The sequence below is a fragment of the Terrapene carolina genome, unplaced genomic scaffold, assembly GCF_002925995.2.
Source record: "Terrapene carolina triunguis isolate 2854851 unplaced genomic scaffold, T_m_triunguis-2.0 Scaffold96, whole genome shotgun sequence".
Lineage (NCBI taxonomy): Eukaryota > Metazoa > Chordata > Testudines > Emydidae > Terrapene > Terrapene triunguis.
Window position 1 is genome coordinate 34,840,366 of NW_020664447.1, and position 19,750 is coordinate 34,860,115.

Here is a 19,750-nt window from a genome sequence, read left to right on the forward strand (position 1 = left end):
GAGATATGCTGACATCAGGAATGGTTCAAGATGCTATTTTGCAGTGATAAGACTTCTCATTTGAAGCTGTTTATAAGTATCTACCAGCTATGTAAATTTCAACATAATTCAACACAAAAGGAAAAGCTTCTAAGGAAATGGAGGTAAACATTTAACCTCAGATATTATGAAGATTAAAAAAAAAAAAAGCTATCAAATTGATTTTGAAAGAATCTACTTGTGTTCAGGGTGTTGATTAAATGGAATTAAACAAATCCACTAGACAAATGAAGGAAGTCTAGATTTGTTATCACAAGAAATTTTTAATATGGTTTGTGACAAGCAATATATCAAAGTTACCAACTCTCAAGCTTCATATTCTGAAACCAGACAACTCTCAGCAACAACAACAAAAAGTTGTGCACTGATAAACATAGGAGGCATATTGAAAATTTTTAATTAAATATGAAAACATGAGCTGTGTACATTATTTTTTCCCTAGAAAACACAGCAATTTCAAAAGTTTATCATAAAATATTTTCATGAAATGAGTGAACCAGCAAACACATGCACTTGCGTGTCTGACCCCCCCTCCCAAGATAAACATGATAAAGAGACATACGCAAATGGAAAAGTTAACAGTACAGGTGGCTTGCCTTTTTTTTTTCGTTCTTTTTAATTTTTGTAAAGAAGAATGGAATGTAACACTGTGCTCGATTTCCTATGTCACAACACAAAACATTTGGTGCAATATTTTTAAATTTTCTCTTTGTTTTAATTTGATGGAGAAAAATACCTGTTTTTCTATAATAAAATATGTCTTTATTTTTAAATGTAACTTTTTTTTGCAGAAAATAATTTTGTAAACTGTCATTTCAAGGGCAAGGTAGACGGTCATTTCAATGTCCCCCCTTATAAACATGATCTGTTATCTGAAGCAAAAATGGAGACACAAAATAAAAGGAGGCGGAGCAGAGGCAGCTTTGCATACAGAAAGAAGAGTGCGCCTGGACGGGAGAGGGGGTGGGGAGTATGTTGTGGGGAGAAAGGAAGAGGTTAAAGGTCACTTTCGCCATAGAGCGCTGTGGAGAAGGACATATAGTCCAGGGCACCAGGTACAGCATCAGGCCCGCTGTATGGTGCCATCCTAGCAATGCAATATTCAGCTTGATCAGGAGGCAGTTCCCGTCTTAATTCATCCACAGTGATGTAGTTCTGCAAAAACAACAAGAGACAAAGCAAATTATTCTTTCCAGCAAATGGTGCTACTTAGAAAGTACTCTACAGATCACTTCCTGCTGCTCAGGGGGGCAGTGGGGCAACTGTGCTATAGTTAAATTAAGAATACTGTATCCCATTGAAGGCACATTGGGTATGCAGGAAGGCAGAATGCAATACCCTGTCTAGTTGGAATCTGGCCAGGGACCAGCAATGGAAAGATAGATTATAGTGGGAGAAAAGCCCTAGAAGACCAGGAGTGGTTGTGTGGGAGAGCAGGGAGGTTGTCAGTGTCAGGCTGACTGCTGTCTTGCTGATGGTGTGGTTCTTGTTTAAGGTGAATGGGAAGAAGCAGAAATTGTTCATTACCTCCAGTCCCTCGTTAACAACCACTAAAAAGATGGGTGCCCTATTGCGCCCTATAAGTTGATTTTAAGGCTTCAAAATGTGGCCTCAATGACTCATTCTCCAGAAAAGGGATGGCATCCACAAGACAACGAATTAGTTCCTACCGGTGCTGGTAAATTATATCAGCACAGGCAGCAGACAACATTGTCTACCAAAGAATTTTTGTTTTTTCCATAGTTTTCTCCCTCCACTCTCCTTGCTTTTCCTACGTCCCACCTTTCCTAGGGACATTTTTCAAAAGGAAGTAAACCTCCAACTAGGTTTGGCTATTGGAAATGTAAACACACTGAAGCTAGTCTGGCCCATCACCAATTCACATTCTGGATATAAGGTAGCAGTTTGTTGAACATGAGCTAAGCAACAAGTTCTTTGTAGCTAACTGACTCATGGACAATTGTATTTAGAAGCATCTAAAAGATATTTAGGTGTCAGATTTTCTGTCCTTTGACTTCCTAATTCGTTCATTAAGTGTTCTGCTTTTATGTTCATGAATGGAGTTTGAGGGAGGATTACCTTCTTAGTGCAATGTGAATCAAAAAGTATTTTAGTATAACATTTAAAACCAATTAATATTGATAATTATCCTTTTTTGGAAGTACACAGTAATAAAGTTTAAATTTAATACTCGATCACAAAATTACAGAAAACGTTATTTAAATCATAATTTTCATTCTGTTGAAATAATTAGGAATTTACTACACAACTGTTGAGACAGGAGATATACTCTGATCAGAGAGAATGTGTAATAAAAGATGGATGAAACATGAGGTTTATACGTAGAGATTATAGTAAAATCATTAGCAAAACATGAAAAAAGTACTCAAATTAGGATAATTCATTAAAATCTGAGATTTCAGTTAACATGGTATTCCAATATTTTCACTACATACTGTCATATTTCAAAACAGATCACCAAAAGTATTAGAAAATATTGGCATATATTAAGATTAAATTTATTTCATTAGCTAATTTAAGGAATTGCCAGTAATTTTATGCAAGAAAAATAAAAAAATATGATTTGTTGGTACATTCATTCCACTGATTAACCAAATCTAGAGAAGTTATAATCTATCCTGGTCCTGGGAGTTTTCCAGTCTATCATATAGTATTTGTAATAATACGGTTAAAAGGTGGATATTTGAAAATCATTTGTTAACTGATAGAGGTTATCCTCAAATCAATGAAAATCTGATACTGATTACGTAAGACATACACTTACATGTCATTGTAAATTGTCACATGTGGAAAAACTACTTGAACTTGTAGATGTCCAGTAATTCATCTTTTTCAAGATTAATCAAAACACAGTTGATCAGTACTGTGTTTGCTGAATTTAATCACGCACTTTAAAATAACCAGCCAGAACCATAACTTTTGATTAGTTACTTTAGTATCATGGCTCCAAACCGTTTAAGTTAAGATAAGGTAATTGCTCTGCTAATTTGTAGTTATTGTGTGTATAAGAAACATCAGCTGACATCAGTGATTGATATTGGTTCCTTTCCTGTCCATGACTTCAAACTTTTGTAGAAATGTGTTTTTACTTCAAGGTAGTAAACATTTTTGGCTCCAAGAAACACTTTTGTGTTGAAATATTAGCTACATTGGTTTCTTGTTTAATATTAACTTTTTGTGTTAGACATTTTCTATATCGGGGTCAGCAACCTTCGAGAAGTGGTGTGCCAAGTCTTCATTTATTTACTGTAATTTAAGGTTTCAGTGCCAGTAATACATTTTACATTTACAGGGGCCAGCGGACGGAACCCCAGACTGGCAGTGGGCTGAGCGGCTCAGCCCGCTGCTGGCCCCGGGTTCCGTTCATCCAGGCAGGCAGCGAGCTAAGCGGGACCAGCGGCCAGGACCCCGGCTGGCAGCAGAATGCCACTAAAAATCAGCTTGCGTGCCGCCTTTGGCACGCGTGCCACAGGTTGCCGACCCCTGGTCTATATTATTGCAGTTATATACTTAAAGCATATTCTTAGTTCCACTGACTTCAGTAGAGGTCGGTGGGACTTAAGCATGTGTTAATGTGCTTTGCTAAATCAGGATCTCTGCAGGGTACATGAAGGTAAGAGCTATCGTTTGGCCTCTGAGCTGGTCAGGAAGCAGAGATTTACATATGACTGCGGAGTGTTTCATTGTTCACCTCTGAGGAATTATACTTCCTGTCTCTTCACATTCGTTCAGCCACTCCTGAGCCAGAGTTTTCTTTTTTTATGTAAAAGTAGCATTAGTTTCCCTTCGAAAGTCTAAACTTACCTTGTCTCCAGCCAGGATCTTGAAGGAAGCCATGACCTGGTCAGCAGTATCAGTATCTGCTGTTTCCCGGGACATGAAGTCGATGAAGGCCTGGAATGTCACTACTCCCAAGCGGTTGGGATCTACAATGCTCATGATGCGGGCAAACTCTGCTTCTCCCTAGATAACAAAACAGTCAGCAACAGGTCAGACTATTAGTAAGAATGACCAGAAAGTAAATCCAGTTCGCACAAATGATGGCATCTGGAAGGTGAAATAATGAGACTGGAATGTTTCTAAATGATCCCAATCTCATGGCTAAGAAAATAAAGCTATGGAAGACACTTCAAATCAATCTCACAAACACATTCACCAACAAGCTTTCCTAGCTGATTTTTTTTTTTTTTTTTTTAATGTTCATTTTCCCTTTGGAGTTAGGTATTTTCAACAGTGCTCTGGAACAATGCCATCTTAGTCCCACAAAACTGCTACCCTACATCAACTGTCAAAGCAGAACAGAGCAGTAGTCTTTCTAGTTTAGTATGTCGCCAACAGAGGCTAATAGTATGGATGCTTCAAGATATAAAGGTCCCTATAATGCACAGAATGATGCAATTCTGTATCACAGGGCCCTCTGAAAATCAGATAATTTATTTAGGAGCCTAAACATGGATTCAGAACCTAATTTTGGGCAGCCAGATTTGAAATTGGCCTTAGTCTTTAATTTCTTCTCTGGAATCTCTTACTTCCCTTTTACTTCTCATCATACCTGTTGCCCTTCTCTAGGACCTTAATGGTTTTAAGCTCATCCTTACCAAAAAGGCACGAGAAATCAGAGACCTATATGCTTTGGAGAGGCCTGGCAGAGCAGCATCTCCAGGGTAGTGTCTTTAGACCCAGGGATTCTTTCACTGTACATTATTTTGACATGGAAGCTAAGACCTTATGCGTCTTAATTTTCTCTGTATCTAAGAGCATCTATTCTGATCTCTTGTACCATTTTTCCCCCCTGTATGAAGATGAAGAGGTAGATCCCAATATCTGCCTGGGAGCAAGAGTGAAACCTTCAGGCAACTCAGTGCAAATCAACATGAAACAGTAACACACATACACAATCTTTAAAGCATTTGGTCAAATGCTAACTGATGTGGCCTTGTACACCAGACTAAAGGTGTTTGTATTTATACTGCGCTGAGAAGTAGGTTACACTGGAAGATTGCTTTGCCTAACATTTGTGGCAGCAAGGTTATTAAGGGCATTATTTAAACTTCTTGTGTGATTCTCTTCTCCTCTTAGAGAAGATTAGTACCAATATGTTTTGCCTGCAGAAGTTCTCCCCATTATGATTCTTCTGTCAACAAAGTCAGCCTAATGCTGTGTTGTCCTGAACGCTAATCTATTTACTGAGGAAAAAGCTATGAGAAAGCTACAAACAGGACTCTAGCCTGCATGAACAGGCAGGAGCGGAGTGGAATAAAGGAGTATTTCACTGATCATAGTGGGAAGGGATAGGGCAGGAGAGGAAAGGGAGACAGCTACCAGGAAAGAATTCTAATTGCACTGTTTCTAGTCTAAGTATCTTTGGTTGGTTGGAAAAAGCTGATCTCACTAATGTTATCAATGGAGATTAAGATTTACACCTGCTGAAAGACCTGCTGCCACATTACCACTGAAAGCTTTACAAAGGGATATCAGGATCCTAGAGTCACAACTGGCCTTAGGAAGAAGCTTGAAGCAAGTACCCTTGTAGCACACCAGGTGTGTGTGGGGGGGGGGGGACACAGTATATGAGACTAGAATGGACAGTCCGCTTTTGGGCACTAGAAGCTTAAAGGCTGAATTTTAGTTGGATTTATTTATAAATGGTAGAGTGTGTGTGTGTGTGTGTGTGTGTGTGTGTGTACACACATGCACGTTGAGAATTTAGGAAAAACACTTCCTGTATAAACAGTTTTATTTCAATATTTATTTGTAGCAACAGCATTCATTCATTCCTCAGGCTGTCATGAAGACTTTCATGGAATTCTACTGTTACTTATTGCTGGAGAGGTTACATGTTGCTGTATGCAAACAGTGAACACAGCAACACGAGCTGTGTTATCGCTTCTTCCAGTTTATAAGCCATGCAGTTTTCCAAATCAATTCTCACTCTACACAGATCAGAATTGGACATAACCCTCCCATTCTTCCCTCCATCTAGAGCTGTAAGACAAAGATTTAAATGCACACATACACACAACCATTTCAACATTTAATTTCCATTTATGAGTCTCCTAGGAATTAAGGTAGCTTTTACCTTGATTCATTACAAATGTGTCCCCTTCCCCTTTGCAGAAGGTCATATGAATCATTGTGAACATGAGTGACAGAGGGCTCTACGTTACCATATTGTAACCCATGGAGATAAGGCAGGCTCTGAAATCTTCAGAATCCATCATGCCAGTCTTCTTCTACATGGAGTGATGCAAGGATGGAAGAAACCAAGAGAGAGAAAATGGAAACCAGTCGAGGAAGAGATGAACCCACAGGAGAGATTACAAAGAATGAATTTGGGAAAAGGGGACAGGAATTATTGGACAATGAAAAACAATACAATAAAGGTGGTTTGAAAAACCATGAAAAAGCAATGATTCAGTTGGAAATGAAATCGTTTTTATATAGGACACATATTGAATATTAAAAAAAAAAGAATGACGCATGATGATATCAAGTGAGACAAATACACAAAGAGAAGAAGACAGGGAAAGTTAAGTGAAACAAGTAAATGGAATAGGTAGATATAAAAAGAATTCTCCCAAGACAATAAACAAAGGTAATTAAAAGGGGTAGATATGAAAATTCATTAAGTAAAGAGAAAAGGTGGGATGGAACAGAGATACATGTACAGTTAAAACATGAGAACAACGACAGAAGGATTAAAACAAAAAAGAAAAGAAAGGAGAAAACTGTTATTTCCTCATAGTTCAACATCTCGCTGCATTCACCACTAGCATTCAGTACCTGTGCATCGTTTCCAATATCGTAACCCAAGCTGATGAGGCAGGCTTTGAATTCCTCAGGGCCAAGTGTGCCGGAGTGATCCTGGTTATGCGGTGTGCCAGGCAACAAGACATGCAGTGCCAGGGGGGTGGTAGTGTGGGGCAGGTAAAAGAGAGGTAAAGAGGAGATCAAGAGCAGGTGAAAAGACAACAAACAGGTGCACCATGCAGTGGATGAGGAGAGGAGAGAGATAGAGAAAGAATGACATGCAGATAAAAAGACAGGGAAGAAAAATAAAAAGTGCACAAAGTTAGATACCACAATGACATTTCAGGATGTGCTAAAAATGCTCTCAAAACAGTAGCTTCTCAGAGAACTTGATCACATCTTGACAGTGTTTGAACAAGAATTATTAACACTAGCAAGCTTTAAAATCTACTTTTTCCAAATCAGTCCCTGAATTGCTATTCTTTTACCTAGTAATGCCAGAAGTCCTGCATTTCAACAGTAACCCAGAGTGCAGGGAAGCAGACAGACACAGTAGGTAGCAAACATTATCACCTTACTGTTCTTGCTATCAAAAGTCAGATGCCCCAATAAAGGGATAGGCTAGGGTAGGTATGCCGGGCAATGCTTCCGTGAAGCTTAGCTGGTGGAGTATCTTGTGTGCTCCTGAACAGTCCTGGCATCCCAAGAACACATCAGGAAAAAACAGCTGAAGCTCAGGGAAGTGCTGCCACCCCTGTATTTCTGAGCTCTGTATATGAAAGCAGAGCTGTGACTGGCTGAGCTCTCTGAAGTGCTCCACCCTTAAAATAGCACCCCTGGCTTTATATAGCAACTAGCTTTGCTATTACACAGAGGGATGCACCAACGATGGACACAATATTCATTTATCACACCCCCTTTCCTCTGTGTTTTGAGAGGACCCCATGGTAAACATGAACTTCCTCACAAGAGAGCCTACTGGAGGCCAGCCACAAAGCCCAGCAGAACATTTCACGACAGCTGCACTTCTTTTGGTTCAGAATCCCCAAACACTGTGGGGTGGGAAGAGTTCATCACCAAGAGTTACACACAAAATTGAGAATCCCAATTTGAAAAGCGGAACTTAGCTGCAAGGCAGCACTGCCTGCAGTCATCATCATTTTGACATGCCACACTGGCAGGAGAAGGAAACTCAGGGTAGGTGTGCGGGGCCAGCTTCAGCTGACTCCCTCTTTCAGAAAAAGAGTCAACTTTTTCAGTTTGGTGTTTAAATCAGTATTAAAGCTTCCCAACAGAAGAAATAATTGAGGATGAGGCAACCATATTTTCCATGTTACCTATGTAACCTCCCCTCTCTTGCATCTCGTATGTAAATGGAAGGCCTGTTTATGTGAATGGAAATCTAGGATGTACAGGGTACACTGGGGAACACTAGAAAGAAGAGAGGGGGGTCATTACCTGAATGCACCTTCAACAATGCGAGAGGAGTTAGGATGGCCTTATTTGGCCATCTGGAGATGGCTTCTTCTTGAAATTAGACTGCAGTAATGGGATATAGCTTGAGACCACTCAGAAACTGAAGCTAGCATAGAATGCTGTGACAGGCTTAGCAAGTGTCAGGCACATATGTTTGCACCACTGCTCTGGGATCTGTATTAGTTGCCAGTAGGTCTATGGGTGACATTCAAGGTGTTAGCATGGAACCTACAGAACCCTAAATGGTTTTGGACTTGGGAGTGCCTCTCTCCGGGTGGCAGTGTGGCTGTTCAGATTCATGGAAGCACGCCAGCTGATCTCCCCTAGATGCAAGTGAGAGAGCTGCTAGCAGGATGATGGTTGAGTTTATTATGGGCTTATTTTATTATTGTGTTTGCTGGTGGCTCTGTATTTATTTATGTTTTGTTATACTGTATGTAGCACTTATGTGGGGACCTCCAGAGGAGAGGGGATGGGTGCCTTCAGAGTTTTATAAATCCAATACTCAGTCACTATGTGGAAACCCTCTTGAGGGATGGGGAGTAAAAGGTGGGGAGAATAATCCATTTTCTAAATATGCTAGCAGACTTTCCCGAGTCTTAGCTCAGTCAGGAAACTTGCATTCCAGACAAACTTCCTGTCTCAGCATGACAAATAGACTAGCCTAATGTGGACAGGATTACCTGACAATCTCCACAGGGCTGTCGGCTCACGAGACCTGGTCCTCTAAGCACAAGAATGAAAAGTCTACTATGTGGATAGTTCTACTACAGGGGCTGTTTGGTTTCTAATGCTATGCCAAGCCTATGAAGAAGCAGGTGGCCCACTGAGCTCCAGGGGGCACAGACTTACCCTGTCAAAATGGTTAAAGGAGGCCCGGAATTCATTCATCTGCTCCTGGCTGATTCCTTTGGCATCACGGGTCAGAATCTGATTTTCCACTTCATTGATGGTTCTAGCAATTGTTGTAAGCAACTGCTCCCAGCCCACTCGGATATGCTGAAGAAGAAAGGACAAGACTTTTCTTTTAAAAAGTGGAACCTTCTGCATCTGGAGCCCTTGGTTCGACTGTGTTAATCATTACAAGTTAAGTGATCCTGATGGTCAGGGCCTGGGAAATCCACTTGCTCAGAAAACATCTCTCTCACCCTGGGCAAGTGCCATCAACTTCTTCAAAATCTGAACCTTCATTTAAAAAAAAAATTAAAGGTCAGATTCTCATCTACACTAAGGCATTACATCAGCTTTAAGGTCACTTTACTCTGCCAGAGTGGTGTAAAGCAGCCTTAGAGTAAACAAGAATCAAGCCCAAAGTTTTTAGCTCTCAGTGATGCGGAAAACCTTTCAAACGTGAACTGAGTGTAAAGTGATGCACAGATGTCTTCCTAGGTCTGGCACCCACTTCTCCAGTGCCTCTATTATAGCACAGCCAGATACAGTAATGAGAAGTGACCAGAGTCTGTTGCCAAAGTGAAACTGACGAATCTGGTTAGTTTTAGTGTGCTGTTGCTTGGGAGAGTTTCCAGCAGCAGCACTGAAGCTATTAACTAGGGAGAAGGAGCAAAAGAATGGAGTCTGTGAAAGGCATGGATTAGCAGAGACATCTCACCATCCCCATATTCTTGCAGCACCCAGCAGGATGTAGAGGGGGAAGCAGAGAGAGAAAACTTCTGTTTTCAGATGATGGGGGAACTTGGCCAATTGCAGGGATCTCAGTCACTGTTCCTGGTTGGGGCCTCTAGGCACTGGTGCACCTTGGTCCCTCCTATTCTGTGCCTGTGGCAGATAATAGTCTAGCCTCCTAGGAGCCGTAATACTTTGGTCTAATTTTAGTTGTGGGTTCAGTGTGTGGACGCTGGGTGGTGCAGATAGCCTATGATACACAGGCCACCAGACTAGATGATGTGGTGGTCCCTTCTGGCCTTAAACCCCATGACTCTAAATTTATGAGACATCTACTAGCCAGAGATTGATACAGAAGATTAAGGCCCTCACTGCCCCCAAATAGAGTTCAGGGATCATACCCTAGTATGGATCCCAGCAGTCTAGCAAATGGTGGGGCACTCATCTGTGCATTGGCCCTGGACAATGGACCCCATATGTTTCATATCAGGCTGTGGCTATTCGTACGTGTAGTCCTCTGGCTATTAAGTATCTGGCACAATTTCCCGGTCTATATATGAGTGGGTGGATGTGGAAGGAGAAAATTGATAGAATAAGTACGGAATAGCTATAAAGAGAGGAAAAGGAGAGAGAGACAATATAGGGGAGGAGGCAGAGAACTCAACAGAGAGAGAAAGGGAAATCAGGAAACACACTGAAGACAGCTCAAGCAAAGATGCACCATAAATAATTATAGGAAAGTGAAAAGAAGCCAAGAAAGGAAAGTCAATGCTAAAGAGAGAAATTTAGTGAGTAGAGCTGGTTGAATAGTATTTGGGGAATTTCTCCAGTATGTGTCAAACAATTTATTCAAAAATACTTTGTGGAACTCAATTAGCTCTATAGCTAGTCAATTACTAGTCAGCTAATACCAGTAAAGTTAATTGCATAATATATTCAGGTGTTATCTTTCTTCTGTTGTTTGACCAGCCCTAGTAGTAATTAACATTTAAAAAAAAAAAAATCATTAGCTAGGGAGTTGATTTGCAATGTTACAATGAAATATGGAGCACAACAACAACAACACACAGCTGTCTTATTCCTTGAAACTCCAGGGGTCAGAGTGGGGACTGCCTGTATGTTGCATTCTTTCCCCTCACACATTGTATGTCTTGTCTATTTAGATGTTAAATTGTTTGAGGCAAGAGTCTCTTGCTATATTTGTATAGACCCTAACACAGCAAGGTCCTGTTCCCGGTTGCGTTCTCTAGGTATTATCATAGTATAAATAACGCATAACATATCCACACCACCACCATCACTGGTATTTTCACCCTGGCTATTAGGTTGGCATTCAGCTATCAAGTAGCAGGCTAATAAGTGTCAGGTAAACACTGAAGATGCATTGGTGTTCTTAACTGGTCCCCATCTACCACCTGCTGAAGTTGCAAATACTCAGGGAGGACTCAGAACTGGATTAGCATACAGAGCTGCAGGTCTGAACTAAGGTGCACTGGCAGGGCACTGTGGGCGAAGCAGTGCTGTAAATTCCTCACTTTCATGAGTGCGAAGTTTAGCCAAGGGTTTTGGAAAAGAATCTGGGTGATATGGGGATGCTCATCTTAACTATGTCTGGCCAACACAGCTTAGGTTGTTTTGTATGCCTGGGCTAAAACACAGCAGGCTGAAGGCTTCTCCAGGCATTTACCTCCATGGTATAGTTGGTGTGCTTGTTGTCAAAGATGAGTGCCTCCTGAATCTGCTGGTGGTCTCCCTCCAGCTGGTCAATCTTTGGTTTGTAATTAATAATGCTCTTCTCGTACTGCCGCAGGTGGTTGAGCTGGTCCTCCAGGGTCCCATGCATCTCTATGGAAATGCGGCCGATCTCCTGCATAAACAAACCCAAGGGAGTTGGGCCCATTAGAGGGACAAGCCTCAACACACACAGTATCTACCTATTCCCTGTATGGGATGAAATGCTTCAACAAGTCATATAGATCTGAGAGAATAGAATCTAGTTTTATGGCTTTAAAGAGAGGAGATAAACATATGAGGTCAGACCCCCATATGTTACAAACCACTGTAGCGCTATTGAAGTCAGTGGAACTACACCAGTTTACATCAGCTGAAGTTCTGGCTCACTGTCTTATGAGTAAGGCTACGATTTAGTCTCGGGTATTTTTAGTAAAAGTCATGGACAGGTCATGGGCAATAAACAAATATTCACAGCCCATGACCCATCCATGACTTATACTAAAAATACCTGTGATTAAATCTGGGGGAGGAGGCGGGGTGCTGCTGGGGGGAGGGCACCTGGGGCCAGCCAGGGACCGCTGCCCAAGGCCCCCGTAGCAGCAGCTGGTGTGGCTGTCCCTGGGGCCACCTGAGCAGCTGGCCCCGGAGCCAGCTGCTTGGGCGGCTGGGGGGTCAGCCATCCTGGCCCCTGCAGGAGTCATGGAGGTCTTGGAAAGTAACGCAATCAGTGATTTCCACGACATCTATGACAGATACCGAGCCCTAGTTATGCAATTTCCTTTCCTCCCTAACCAGTTTGTGTGCTCACCACATCAGACACATGCTATACTCTCGCACTTTGTCACATATGCCAAGTCCCAGTCACCAGGCGCTCTGTGGAAAACCTCATCAACACCATCCTTTAAGTAAACTGATCAAGGGTAACTACTGAGTGAGGAGGTTTACCCTCCTTTACCTTTCACCTTCTGCCTCTTCCCACTAGGAAGAGGTAAAGACACCTGCTGCAGGACTGATCCCCACTAGCCTTGAAAAATAAGAAGTTTGAGAACAAGGGTCCTAGTCCCTGGTAGGCGTTGCTGAGCGTGACCTCTAAAATGAACACATCAGACCTTTGATTGTGCGTCCAACTAGGATGAGGCATATATTCCCACTTTGCAGGTGTAATTTGCACCTGAATTTTACACCTGGAAAATGAATTGTGGGTGCACGTCTTAGGAGGTCACTTCAAAGGCCATCATTCCACAAATCTACCCCTTGATGTCTATCAAGATCATCTAGGTCTAGGGATTAGCATGTGTGCAGGGTAATGGTGCCTTCTCCATCACCAGTTAAACAATGGGAAATGTTTTAATACAGCCAGGACCTCATGCTTTCAGAAGACATGGGGACATGACATGAGGAGACTTATATAAAGCCATTTCTGTGCAAATCAGAAACTTGCCAGCAAAGGGGTAGTAGAGGATACATAAGAGATACATCTCTGTACTTGGACAAGGGTGGGGATTTGAAGATGACAGAAGATGGAAAAGCAATGATGCTGGGAACAGTTGGAGCTCAGAGGAGCAGCTGCATTATATGTTACCACCTCCAACTGTGCCACTTGGGTCACTGACCCAAAAATCAGTAACAACATTGGCGTTTCCTCAAGGCAGACAAGCAGCCTACACTGAGGGGATTCAATGAAGTGGAATCACTAGTTGGGCAACATCTGATGATAAAAGACGAAGGCATGGCTGATTGCTTTGCGAGCCCTCTCAGTATGTCTATGGTAACAGTAATTTAAAGGACAGGGAATAGGCTGGCCAGCACTTTTCTTTTCCTCAGCTAGGAGAGAGATCAAGATGCTTTCCTCACACGGTATCTGCTGTCCTGCTTACTTCATGCTCTTTATCTCTGTGAGCCTTCTCTCATGGCTTTTTTCTCCTCACATCTCTGCTTATCTAGCACTGACTCCCTTACTCCCTTCTTAAATGTCTTCCTTGAAGAGCCTCCCCCACCCCTTTCACCTCCTGCCATCAACACTAGCCTTCTTGTACTCTATCTTTAACTCTACTTACCTTAATTCAAATCTTAGCTAAAAAAGTTCTCCCTTAAAAATTCTCTTTCTTGCTGCTGTTTTACCACATAATTGTGTTTATTTTGTAGTGCATTTTGAAACAGATGGTATGAAAGTGGTTATACAAAATAAACTTCTGCTGTATTTGTGTAAAGCAAGCGAGAAACCCTTTGAATATATTCAAGTGCCAGCATCCCTTTCTCGAGGCCACATTTTTGTATTTGCTGCAAAGAGCGGGGAGAAAAAAGTACCATGCATCTGATTAGCCAGAGACAATCTCAGCACATACTATCCATTGACTTTCCGTGAAAGCCTCCCTTATTGAAGTCTGAAAAGAGGATTGCCCAAAGGCTGAAGGAAGAGGCAATCCAGAATGCCCGCTGCAATTGTGGAGGAGAGGAAAAAAAGATTGTTTCAAAATTATTAAGATGCTACCTCCATCTTGGTTTGGATCCAGGGCCCAATGACATTAGCCTGTGCACCAAACTGTTTGCGGAGTCGTTCATTTTGTTGCTGGCGTGTGTGCTCTTCCATCAGGGCTTGATCCCTTCGGGGAACTAACTGCCGCACCTGTAGCAAAACATACCAAGGCACAGCATGTATTTCATGCACAGTAAGCTAGACACAATGCATTCAGAAACGGGGTGTGGACAAATAAGAAGTCATAAGCGTCTGGCCTGGGCTGGATGGCTTAGGGGATGGGCAACGGGACATGAAACCTGTCTTCTCTACAGACAATGTTAAATACAACCCAAGTTATACCTAACCCAAATAAGTGAACATCCCATGACTCTATGATGGCCTGTGTTAAATGAGTTGAAGGGCTCTGTTCAATTGCCATTTGCCCACAAAGACCATCACCACAACTGGTATTAGGGATAGCGTCTTTCATCAGCACAAGAAGGGAAGAAAAGAAGATCCAGGTTCTCTTCTTAAACCTGCACATCGAAGCACACTAAGCCCCCACACTTGTGCTGGAAACAAATCATGCGAGACGAGCAGGGCCTGTGCTCTGAGGTGATACTGAGAATTCAGTATCTCTGGTGTTTGGCTGGTGGGTCTTGTCACCTTCTGAGAATCTAACTGATCACCACATGTGGGGTCGGGAAGGAATTTTCCCACGAGGTCAGACTGGCAGTGATCTTGGAGCATTTCACCTTCCCTTGCAGCACGGAGTGCGGGTCACTTGCTGGAATTATCTGGGTATATCTCACTTAATCATTTCACTGCCATTGCAGGGGCCCTGGGGCATGTCAGTCCCTCCTATTCTCAGCCTGTGACCTGTAATAGTTTAGTCTGTGAGCTGTAATACTTCAGTTGTTGGGGTTAGTGTGTGGGCGCTAGGTGATGTTGGTGGCCTGTGATATACAGTAAGGCAAACTAGATGATCCGGTGGTCCCTTCTGGCCTTAAACTCTGTCTCTAGCTGAGCACTGTGCATTGGACAGGAGAATTTAGAAAGGGAATAATTCACTTCCTGGGGTGATAAAATAGGCTGAACATCTTCTCCCTTACAGAGAAAGTGCAAGGCTCCAAGCACTCACGTGGTCCCATTTGCCATTGATGTCCTGTGGGGTTATGGTAGTGTAGGGATTGGTTCCTGCCATGTTGACATGGTAGGTCTGGACAATCTTTGAGACTTCATTGTGGATCCCCAGGATGGCCTGTCGCTCCTTGTCGGCATCTGGCAAAGTGGCCTTGAACTGTTCATGGGCGGTGGTCAATCCCTGGAAAACAGAGGTGCAAGCAGAGGAGAGATAAGAGCATTAGTCAAAACACCACGTTAAGGTGTTACTGAAAATAGTGCAGTTTGGAAACTCCTCTGCCGCTACAGCAGAGCAATCAATCTCTGAGGGTGCAGAAAAGGCCATTCCACAGCAGGTAAAAGCCACTTTTATGGCACTCAAACATTTTTCAGACCTTCATAGTTGGATTAAAGCAGGCAGTTATGAGGCAAGTTATTTTTGCTGTGTTTAGTTGTATCCCATGTTGACTAGCTACAGAGATAACATCGCAAAACCTGTCAAATACATCATGCTTTAGACTCTGGTGGGCTGATTTTCCCAGAGTGCTTGATCCCTGCAATGAGGGTTGTGAGCACTAAATGACTTTGGAAAAAAGAGATCAGACCACTAGTGTTACTTTATAGCAGCTGGGTGACTAACAGAGTGCTAGCACAAATAGCCATTAGTTTTCTCCAGGTAGGATTGTACCAGATCCACATCTAATATGGTTACAGTGGAATCAATAGAAGTAGGCCTAGTCTGTTCAGGGACCACAACTAGGTGAACATCTTCCAGCCCACAGAAATTGGTAAATTCCCATTGGCAAAGTGCTCCGTAGCTGGAAATGACACTCTTTCCATGACCACAACTGGTCCTTTCTATTCCTCTTAATGCTGCGATTCCCAAACTGTAATCTAAGGTGGTCTGGGGAACACTTGCTGATCGTTTGTGGACAGCTGGCAAGTCACTTGGGACTGGCTCATTTCCAGCCATTTCTAGGTTTGTAATTCCAGAGAGTATGGAAGCCTGTAAAAGAGGAGAAAGACCAGGGAAACAAGTGCAGGGGGAGAGGTGGCAAAGGGGACCAGGAAGCAGAGGCGCAGGTGCAGGGATAGAGAGGGGAAGAGGAAATGAAGAATGAAAGCAGAGTGTGTGACTGATAACCTACTTCCGTTATACACAGTAAATAACTTCCTATGTAAGCAACTGTTGTGGTGTTCACAGGAATGTAGTTCAAGTATGAATGGAAGGGGAGTTTAGTCCATGAAGTTACAAATGGGAGAAGGCGGTGTTCATAAAATGCACTCTCTATTCAGATTTGATCTACAGTATGGAAGAGTTAAAATAACTCATCGGTCTAGGACAGGGGTTCTCAAACTTCATTGCACCACAACCGCCTTCTAACAACAAAAATTACTAAACAGTCCCAGGAGGGGGGACTGAAGCCTGAGCCGAAGGGCTTCAGCCCCAGACAGTGGGCTTTGGCCCAGGCAGTGGGGCTTGGGATTCAGCTTGGCCCTGGGCTTCAGCTTCAGCCCTGGGCCCCAGAAAGGCTAAGCCAGATCTGGCAAACCCATTAAAATGGGGTTGTGACCCACTTTGGGGTCCCAACCCATAGTTTGAGAACCGCTGGTCTAGAGGAAGCACTTTAGCAAACGGCAGGTCTCTAGTTCAGTAATAGGGCTCATGCTGTGTCAGTACCATTTATGACATCTCCACCCAGTAGCTCATGGTCACTGCTAGTGCTACAGAGCCCACACCCAAAACGTCCACCAGCACTCTATGCATTCTCTCTCATGTGCAGTGTTGCTGTCAGACAGCCCCACAATGACCTAACCTGGAAGTGACAGTCTCCTAGCCTGATGGCGAACAAATCAGTTGCTACCATGAAGCAACAGCTGAACAGCAAGAAGAGCCCGTTTCTTCAGCTCAGCCAGCCTAATCCAAGCAAATACATGTACTGTCTGCTGTCTTCAGAAGTGCCAGAACACCATAAGCACACCACTTGCCATAATCAAGTGAAAAGTACTGTCTGATTGCACACAAACACATCTCAGGGGAAAGACTTGCATATACCTGGATCTCCTCTATGGTATGAACAATGAAGGTGTCCTGCAGATCCTCCATGGCCCCCTCCATCCAGTTATTGAAAGGGGCGGCTCGTTTTGCATATTCCAGGTATAGCTGGTCAATTGTCTCCAGCAGCTTCTCTGTCCTCTGGAATTCCCAAAAAGAAGAAAGGATTAGAGAAGAGTTACCGGACAGCACGCTTTGTAATTAGCTAAGCAGAACCTTCGTCTTGTGTTTATCTGCTCCCCCACTCCTTGCCATGGCCCTGCTCCCTGAGTGTTCTCAGAAGGAAGTGACTTTAAAAGTGTTCCTGAAATTAGGGTCTGGAACTGGAAAGACCGACTTCTTAAATATTTTTGATTTGCATATACTTAAATCAGCTACATGAACCATAACATTCTGTTATATAATCATGCCATTACACAAGATTGATTTTCCCTCTTCTTTTTACTTATTTATTTTTTTAAGAATAATCTTTTCAAAAGAGAGCTAAGTTATAAAATACAGGAATGCCAAGAAAATGTAACAGCTCACGTAATGCAGAGGTGCCAAATCTGGTGGTACAGCTAGGCTAGAAGTAAAAATATGACACTCGTTTACTAGTCTGGATACCCAAGCGTTGGGAAATAGTTTGAAGATCTGAAGCTTAATGCTAGTGTGCACTGCAGCTGGTGTGGGAATCCATGCTAGGAAAGGAGGCTGCTGACTGTCCTGCATTTATGGCATCCTATTGATGAAACCATGGAGTGGTCCTAGAAGTTATCTCTAGGTTTGCAGCAAATGATGCAAGAGAGAAAGAGGGGACCATGTGTCTGTGTGAATCACACTCTTCAACTTCAAGTTTCTGATAAGCAAGGAACAACAGAGAGCCTGAAAGGTTCTCTCTGCTGGATGGCCTTGTAATCCCAAGGGCAAGTACCTGCAAGGTTTCAACCTTCTTCTGGAACAATGGGCAAGCATGGGGCTGGCGAGCTTCTGTTACAGTGGGTGCACAAGTTACACATGATCAATTTTCTGCAGTGGGGGAAGGAAGCATTGGTAGACTTCCACAAAACCATTTATCTAGGAGAGATCATAGGTATCACCCCTGTTTTGAACTTGCATCGTCCTCAGTGCATTGTGTTATCTGAATTGCATTGCCTTTGTTTAAATTGGATCATAAGCTCCTTGGGCCATGGGAATGTCTTATAGAATAGGAAGTGAGATAACAGACTAGATTCCTGAGTGAGTGTAACACTTGATGGTGCTGGCAGTCAGCCCTGGAGAGTGAAACTCTCCAATATCCCCTGAGCAAGCCCAGCACAGTCAGCAGCAGTGCAAGATTCCTCCAGACCGCCAGGCCAAGATTGATCTTAGTGAGCATATCTTACCTCCAAGGCCTCTCTACGTTTCTGGGTCAAAGCACCCAGATTGTCCCATTGGTCACATATCTTCTGGCACCTGGCGTTGACACTTGGTGAGTCGTAATAATCCAGCTCACTAACAAGCAACAACAAAAATGGAAAAATTAAACAAAGACACCCAGGGGAGGAACAATCAACAATTCCCCATCAATCGCAGAGAACGGAAGTAATCAAAATACCCCCACCCCCTGTAATGAGGAGACTTAGAAACCAACGGTACCCAGCTTTGGAGTCATTGCGCATGATGTTACAGAGTGGTATCGTGTATCACACTCAGAATGCCGCTACATGGAGATTATAAAATAGAAAAGAACCCCACCATTGACTTCCCATGACTATTTTCCAATTAATGGTGCAGGTTGGGAAGATTTGGGCAAATGGGCTGGGAGAGAAAAGCTGAGACTTCAGTCCAAGTTGGGAGTTGGTGGTTTTCAAGTACACAGCCACGCCAAATGCATTCCACTTCAGAACACCATGCTGCCTAAATACCTACTTCTTGTATATAGGGAGAGGGGGCTGAGAAGGTCCTCATTGTGGATTCAAAGAGCGAGAAACCATGCTAATGGATGTAGAGTGCTGCAGGCACACTTTGGGCAATGAGGAACATACAGGAGCAGTTGAGGTGCACAGAACATTAACTTATTTAAAATAACCTCAGGATTAAAACGTGGATTGATTTGCCTTATCCCCTGCTCTAGAGCGCAATGCCTGCAATGCCCATACTCATGGGGCAATGTTCTGTAAGAGTGAGGAGACAGAGAAGAGCACACTCATCTCTCTCTTGGTCCTGCACTTAGCAGGAAAGGAAGAGAGTAGCTTGATGACACCCAGCCTGGGAAGTGCCTGGGGCAGGAGGCAGGCCACGCAGCAGAGAATCCTGAATGCCAGGTAGGATAATTGACTTGACTACTGAGTGAATACAACACTTGAAAGTGCTGGATAATGAAACTCTCCTATAGCCTCTGAACAAGCCCAGCAGAGACAGCAGCAGGGCAGGCTTCCTCCAGACCACACAACCAACAGGTCTCAACCTTGACTTGTTAGAATAACTCCAGAAGGGAAGGGAGCTCAGCA

At 43.0% G+C, this 19,750-nt stretch overlaps 1 protein-coding gene across 3 annotated transcripts in view; it reads right to left on the bottom strand.

The window, feature by feature from the left end:
• Positions 1-636: 636 nt before the first annotated feature.
• LOC112119943 (alpha-actinin-1) overlaps positions 637-19,750 on the bottom strand; it is a 32,685-nt gene continuing 13,571 nt past the window's right edge. For 2 of the 3 annotated variants that reach the window (XM_029911549.1, XM_029911550.1), the window contains 9 exons: positions 18,644-18,752; positions 17,280-17,420; positions 15,243-15,425; positions 14,135-14,269; positions 11,597-11,776; positions 9,139-9,285; positions 6,844-6,924; positions 3,865-4,023; positions 637-1,194 (listed from right to left, as the gene is read on the bottom strand). In XM_029911549.1, coding sequence (XP_029767409.1) covers positions 1,036-1,194; positions 3,865-4,023; positions 6,844-6,924; positions 9,139-9,285; positions 11,597-11,776; positions 14,135-14,269; positions 15,243-15,425; positions 17,280-17,420; positions 18,644-18,752 — 1,294 coding nt within the window. In that variant the 3' untranslated portion in view covers positions 637-1,035. Of the gene's footprint in view, positions 1,195-3,864; positions 4,024-6,227; positions 6,294-6,843; positions 6,925-9,138; positions 9,286-11,596; positions 11,777-14,134; positions 14,270-15,242; positions 15,426-17,279; positions 17,421-18,643; positions 18,753-19,750 lie in introns of all 3 variants that reach the window. The other variant, XM_029911551.1, reaches the window with a different exon arrangement.